Source organism: Coptis chinensis, chromosome 1 (genome assembly GCF_015680905.1).
Source record: "Coptis chinensis isolate HL-2020 chromosome 1, ASM1568090v1, whole genome shotgun sequence".
NCBI lineage: Eukaryota > Viridiplantae > Streptophyta > Magnoliopsida > Ranunculales > Ranunculaceae > Coptis > Coptis chinensis.
Window position 1 is genome coordinate 68,042,693 of NC_141456.1, and position 7,980 is coordinate 68,050,672.

Consider the following 7,980-nt stretch of genomic DNA (forward strand, 5'->3'; position numbering starts at 1 on the left):
GTTACAGGGTTAAAACTACAGTTTTGGGCTCTTATCACCATGGATGAAAGTAGATTGATTAGTCTGCACTAGGTCATTGATAACAAGTTTTAGCCTATTTGAAATGACTTTAGAAAGGCATTTGTATGTAGTGTTACACAGTGTTATTTGCCTGAAATCCTCAACCTTTGAGGGATTGCTGACTTTTGGTATGAGATATAGAAAAGTAACATTAACACCTCTAGGAAATCTACAATAAGCGAAAGCATTTAAGATAGTAGCAATGAAGTTATGACCAATAATATACCATCATCTCTTGAAGAAAAATGGAGTGAAACCATCTGGTCCCGGTGTTTTGTTGTCCTTCATCGCTTTGATTTCCTCTGTTGTGACCTCTGTATCAAGAATAAGTTTCATCTGGTCAGATACTGTGTCTCTAACCTGCAAATTATTAAAGAACTCGTCTTCATATATCTTTCCCGCATCTGCTCCAAGCAAATCAGTGTAATAATCCAAGATAGACTTGATAACTTCAGCCTGGCCAATGATAGTTCCACCTTGTGAATCCTTCAAAGCCCAGATACCTTTTCTCGCTTTCTTTTCTTCAAGAGATTTGAAGAAAAAGGTAGTACACTTATCACCTTCAAGCATCCAATCACTATCTTGTTTACCCTTGATCTCAGAAAACTCAATTATTGCTAGTTCACTATACCTCTACAAAGCCTCTTTCTCTTTTTTTCCCAGATATGGATCCATCGGAGCATTTTGGATTTGCTTCTGTATGTCATACAAACTTTCTCTAGCTTGTGTTACCCTTCCATGAATATCTGAGAAGTTACTATGTGCCCATGGCTTAACTCTCTCCTTGAGCATTTTCAGTTTTTACATCAGCAGATACATAGGGTTAGAGAGGATCTCAACCTTCCAAACATCATGCAAAATATTTTGGAACTCCTCTTGTTCTACCCAGTAATTCTTAAATCTAAAAGGTGTTGCCTTGGTACTGAAATCATTCCAAAGGAGTAAAATTGGTGAATGATCGGATACTCCTTGAGGTAAAAATTCAACCTTAAAATTCGAGAGATCATCATTCCAATGACTATTAACTAAGCATCTGTCAATCTTGGATATGATTCTGCCTTTCCCTTCCACTTTATTGTTCCATGTGTGAAAGAATCCATTATAGCTCAGATCTGATAATCCTGATTTTTGCAGGCAATCCACAAATTCCTCTTCTTCACTGGGATGCATAGGCCTTCCACCCACTCTCTCAACAGCTTTTGTTATGTTATTAAAGTCCCCTACTACACACCAAGGTATGTTAATAGAATTATGAATAGTCACAAGGTCTTGCCAAAGCTTTAATCTGAGAGACTTCACATTTCTAGCATATACCACTGTTAAGAGGAACTCTTCATTAGTAAGCTTGAACCATACTCTTCATTGGGAATTGTTGCTTCTCTCTTGCCACTAGACAATGGTACACTTAATGGCTTATCTGGAAGTTATGTTGTCATACTTTGTACATTTCATGTTCATGGTGTTCTAATTTTTAATTTGAATCTTACCTCCTGATTAACACAAAATCATTGGTTCTCCATTCAGACTACAAGATGGTGTACATAATGTCTCGTAAGAACTTTAAGTTGCCTTATTGGAAACATGCTTTGTTCATGCTTGGTGCTCTATTCCAACATCTTATTTTAAGTTCCAAATATAAATAGAGATATATATCAATCAATTACTAGTTATACTGAGTTGGGCCAAACTGAGTTTCACCAAAGTCTGACATGAATGGTAGAATGGAGTGAACGCCAATAGAGATAACACCTCCTTGTCCTTGAAACTGTACCATATGATCCTGTTGTTCAAACTGAAAACTCCAACTTCTGTTGATAGTAAGTTGATGAATTTTGGATGACGAAAACGTTCATACAATTTGTCCAACAAAAACTTCCTCAATTCACTCCACAACCTGTTCTCGTATTGATGTAATACCCTCAGTTCTAATATTTCAGTAGTAATGTTGTCCTCACCCCAGTAGGAGAATATAACAGCAATCGTGTAATCGAAGCGAAAAAGTTTGTAGGACTTGGCTGGGGATTTGGTTTACGGTAGCATAATCTTTGTCCATTGTTGCCAGCCAATGTTAAATACCAATATGCCTTCTTCATAAAGAGACCAGTGGAGACATCCCTTTGTATCCACCCCAGGATGCCTATTTATGTGTTCAACATTAAAGGATAATCCCAAGTCGTTCAACCTTTGCCAATTGAATGTTTGTGAATCAAACAATTCAACATGATGAATGATTGAAAATTCCTTCTTGTTGTCTCGCCTTTGCCTTACACTGTTGTAGTTGGGTTTTGAGATCCTAACTATAGTGAAACTTAAAGGTGTCATTGATTTCACCGACATTCCCACACATTCAGTGAAGAATTTGATCCTAGGATTATTCAGATGACGCACTTGTCTAGTCATCGGTTTGCACACTTAAAATTTTTGGTCTTTCTCGTGTGGAGTGATAGGGTTATATACTAAAAGCATTACTTTTGTATTAACTCTAATTCTTTATATTTTGAATGAGAATCATATGGGCAAATGTTATGCATATTATATATGTTATTAGTTATATGCATGTGTCTAATACTTTATGTTGAAGATGATATAGTGTGTGGTGACACACAGAAGATCATATCATCAGTACCTTATAAAGTATAAGTAAACATTCAGAACCTAAATGGATTTGGACAAACCATTGGTACGGTTGTAGTATAATCTGGTATTAGTCTATCTTGACTACAAGATTACACTAGTACACTTTGTGTGTATTGAATAGGACCAAGTGAGGTTGTTTCTCTTTATACTGACTATATAAGAGAACAAACACCTCCGTTATAATGGATGCTTGTCCTCTTAATCCGGATATAATAATAGGCACTTACGTGCATTGTACATTGCTTTAAATCATCAATGAGTGAGATTCATTTGTGAATCAACAAACTAGATGGACTGGGTAATGACATTATATGTAAGGTTTGCTGTTGATTATTGGAATCCGTGATCTGCAAGAAGTCAGGTTGATGATGTCCCCTTGAGGAGCTCATAAGGATTGTCATGTAAACCCTGCAGATGGATTTAATCCGACATGACAATGAGGTTGAGTGGTACTACTCAAGGACATAAGAAGTTGATTAATGTAGTTGTTAGTAACTTGACTTAATCAACGGGCATTCGATATCTTAAACACGGGGAGATCAACAAGCATATAATATGGAGCCCATAAACGTAACACATAATTTGGGCTTAGGGCGGTAGTGCAACAATGGCCTTTAGTGGAATAAGACATTTGTTGACGGACATGGGCCGTGTGTTCTGGGCGAACATGGGAAGCCCAAGCCCGTCAGGAGGGCTAACCCTAATTTATCCTCATGGTCCTTGTTGTAGCCTATATAAAGGAAACATTTTTTCTCTGGCCGACTTACTTATAGTTTTACTCAAGAAAGATTAGTTCAAATTCGGTTCTAACCTTGAAAGTGATAGAGGCCAAGAGAGAAAGAAGAGGGTGGTAGATCGTTGCCCACACAACGTCCATTCCATTGATAGGAATACAACAGAAGATCAAGAGGTTGCTGGTTTTGTAGATCTTGGATTATCAAAGTTATCTTAGCCGATCTAAAAGGTATGATTTTCTATCCAAAATTGTGAGAACCCCTTATTTCCCTGCGCGTGGGCTTTCGCGGTTTGTAATCATTTGTTGCAACCATAACAGTTCCTACATGGGGTGTTCAAGAGAACTATACCTTCCAATGAAGACGCAATTACCAATGTACCATATGGTTTGAAGTCCATATTTGGGGCTGGAATTGCGGGGTTGTGGCCAATGCTGGAGGCAAAAGATATTCTTGATTCCCATCTTTTTTTCGTGTCTATCATGTATCCCAGAAATGATCTTGTCTTTAACGCGTGCTCCTTTATGTAGGAACTTGAATTTGTAAAGGTTTCCCATTTTCGAGAGACAAACTTGGGATTTTTCAGAAATGGAAGTGGAGCACGTTTGACAATTTCTACACAAAGGTCATGCGGCATGTCATATCCTTGGCTCTCGTTGTCACCATTCGAAGAAGAGACCGCCATTGTAAGTTTCTTGTTGATGGTGTTTTTGAAATGGTGAACATATGGGACTTTTTAGGACCTACTTCTCTATGTTTCTGGTTTTATAATTGTGGGATTCTTTCTATGGGGCGGTTAGAAATAGCCAAATCATTTGGATATTGTATTTCATCAGTAATATAACTATATATCAATAACCGTTTGATACTATTATCTATAATGCCCCGAACCATCTTTATATTGTCCCTATGAGGCAATTAGTATGTTCTAAAAAGTCTATTGTGATAGTCACACGTGGTTTACAGAGGGACCACGCTACCACTTTAATTATTATGTGTGCGGCGTACCAGATAACATCAGTTTTGGGGGGAAAAAACCATTAGGAACTGAGATGTACGCTTGTTCGACACATCAACTCCAATTTGAATCTGAAGTCTCTCACCCCAAATTCGTCCTTAAACAGTGTCCGAATTTCTTCTCAAACTCAGAAATCACCTAAATCATGACAAACCCTAAAACGATACGCCCTAAAACTAAAAGGTTCATTTTTTTTTATTCCTTGCTTTTATATAGTTGCCTTTGATTACATGTTTTTTTGAATAAAAAACCTTAGTAGGATTATTCCTTTGTCTGGTATTTTGTTTTTAATTTAATACTTTAGTTCTCTGTGTTTGATATTGGGTTGACCTGAGAGAATTTGATTATATTTAGGCAGTATGCGTCTAATTAATTTAATTACCTATAGCCATAGTAGTTTTTACCCATGCTTTGTTGCCCTAATACTATCACACTATGGCTTGATGTGTGCTGTGTAGTGGAAAGAGGAAGAAACCTGAAGCACCATAGATGCCAGGAAAAAAGATTACTTGTCGCTGCTGTCCAAAAATGCTTCGAGATAAGCTTTTCCAAAGGTTTGATATGGAGGGAAAAATTAGGTTTGCTTCATCTCCGTTTGGGTTTCTACTGACTATTGATGGCAATGTGGACCCTCTGGATCCAAAACAAAGGAAGTACTATCATTTTATCCACCCCCAATTGGTTGACTCCATTCTGAAAAGACAAATTGCACCATTGACTTACAAAATTGGGAACAAATATATTACTTTTAAGTCTTCCGATTTATTGCTACTCACCGGGCTTTCCACTGACCGTCCAAGCAACAACTTTTACGATTTGAATCCCAAGAATCCGATTGATTTCAGATTGAGGTATTTTAAGGACAGTCATGGTTCCCTACGTGGTCAAATTTGACTGACTGCTATTGAGCGAGCTAGGGAGGTGGAAAAGGCTGATGCATTACACAATGTGGAGATGAAGAATGACATACATCGCCTTAATAGGTTGTATGCCCTTGGAGCTTTCCTCATACCTATTGGCTCAAAAGGAGTTGATGTAAGATGGGTTGACATTGCTGCTGATTTAGAGGTGTTTGATGCTTTTCCTTGGGGGTATATTGCCTATGAACTCCTTTGTATAAAGTTGGAAAAGTTGTATCATAGTATTATGACCACTTTCTCCAAGGCACTACCCAGCATTATACTAACACACTCCAGGGTTGTGCCCTTGCATTCACCCTTTGGGTATTCCTACACATTCCATCTCTAGAGGCAAGAAGGTTGGATCCACTAACCGTCGCATGGTTTAAAGGGTGCGTGCAAGTTGTTGGACACAGTTGTCGTGGCAGTGCATGGGATAAAAAGCTTAGTGTAGCGAGACAAAACTAGTGGTTCTGGATCGGTTAGACATTCCCCTAATTGTTAGGGATGAACCGGTGGTCAGAGATGCTTTGCAGGTGTATATTCATATTCATTTACCCAAGTGTACGTTCATAGCTGATAACCCGTAAAAACTAAACTAGATTACTCTAACCTCATTCTTACGGTATCAATTATTTATTTCCTACTCTCGCATATATATTTATGCAATATATAGAGTACGGAATCGTTCCACTCTTAACTCTCTAGACTTAAACGAATTCAACTAATCAAACACAAAGAACAATGGTGAGAGTAATGTGTGATGTGAAATTTCTATTCTACGATTATACTATGGATTAAAATAACTCTAAATTAAGTAAACTAATAAAAATATAGATGAATCAAATATGGAGAAAGCTAGAGAGAGATTGAAATCGACTTTTTAAGTTCTTAACATGCTAGCATAGATTTGTATAGAAAATCCTAGTCTAGATATTCTCACACAAGATTAAAATATAAAGACTAGACTTTTACTGATCCCTAATTACTTTATACTATCTCTAGTCATAAAATAATTAGTATGAGAGAAAGCTTGTTCTCATTCTCATGGAAAACTAATACTTTATTATGAAACTAATAGTGATTCTAAATAATAATCTACTTTGTTCTAACACTAATTAATTGAAGGTAAAAACTAGATATAAAACTAGCTATTGGAACTAATTAATGGAGTCTAACCTAATTTTTTAATCTAGATCTAGGTAATGTTAAGAGTTAAGTCTTCTCCATACAAATGGAGGAGACCAGATCCACTTTTTCGTGCATGGGCTGAGGAGCCATGTTTTGGGCCAGAAAATCGAGCCCAAAACCCAATTTCTTTAGTCCACAGAGGCCTCTTCAGTAGGATTTAACTTCCATGGACTTTTCGCCTACTTCTACTCATCTGATTGGGTCAAGGCTTAGACCATTGGTAAGCTCTTTCCGAGCCAGTCATTTTGATATAAGGTAGGCCCAATTCTGAGGTTTGAGTCCAAAGATACAACCTTTGGAAGTTCTATTGACTTTTATGCGCTGTTTCTGCCCTAGTTGACTTTGACTTTTTAGGTTTGACCGGGCTTTAAAAAGGTTTTTTCTCCTTGAATCTTTGAATGTTATCATAGAACTTCTTAGCAACCAACGTTTGCTCCTTTATCTCACAAAAGGGACGCATTTCTGCACATATTCGACTCCAATGCCTGAAATACACAAAAGCACGATAACAGTACTAACTCTTACTTATTAATCACATAATTGGTCTAAAGCAATATTGTTAAAGGGGCTAAAACTACAATTTTGGGCTCTTATCAAACCACTCCCAAACAGCATTTTGCTTGTCCTCAAGCAAATATGAGAAATTAAAATAAGTGACCAAAAATGGAGTTCTAACTAATCTTGTTTCGACGAGTGCGATTGCATTGACCATATGCAACAAGGCCTTAAACCACTAGGAATTCCCTAGTGGACGAGTTATATCCTTGTGAGAGTTTTCCAGTGAAGATACTCACAAACTTCATCTATACTACAACGACTAAGAAATAAAACTATTGTTTCCTTATTTATGTCTCAATGATCTATACATCTCACTAGTATTTAAACAAGAATGATCATTCTAAAACTTAAACTAATACATGCATAATAATCAAATCATCTTAAGATAAATAACTATACAATGAACTATGATATGAAATGCAATGCCAGGTCCGTTTCTGAAACTTTTGGGTAGCGTGCCTAAGTAGGTTCTCACAAGGAATGTGTCAAAACACATAACACTCTGATTTTTCCACTCAAGTTTGCTAACTCCAGTGTGCAGTGGGCACACGTTTCCTCACAATCTCAATGATAATCCAAGAAAGCTGAGGTCGATCAAACACATCTACCACTTACTATCACACCAACCTATTCCTAATTGAGCTAGAGGTCTTTATTAGGTGATACGGGGTGTAGGTATTGGTTAAAGAAGGAAGGAAATGGATATTCAAAAAGACAAATATGAGAAAATAGGGTCTTTATATTATGTAACTAGAGAAAACCTTGTTCTTTTGCTTCTACACTTTGTGTCCATCCTTAGCCTTTTTATTTTGGCTTTTTGACTCCTTTTATTCTATTTTTGGAGTTTTTATTTTATTTTTATTTTTATTTTTATTTTATTTTC

General features: G+C 36.9%; 1 protein-coding gene across 1 annotated transcript; it reads right to left on the reverse strand.

Annotated features, from left to right (window-relative positions):
* Window positions 1-288: 288 nt before the first annotated feature.
* On the reverse strand, window positions 289-4,116 carry LOC147525046 (uncharacterized). The gene is made up of 3 exons (XM_086577898.1): window positions 3,783-4,116; window positions 901-1,376; window positions 289-651 (listed from the first exon to the last, which is right to left on the reverse strand). Exons 1-3 carry the CDS (start codon window positions 4,114-4,116, stop codon window positions 289-291), a joined length of 1,173 nt encoding a protein of 390 aa, XP_086434024.1.
* Window positions 4,117-7,980: the final 3,864 nt, after the last annotated feature.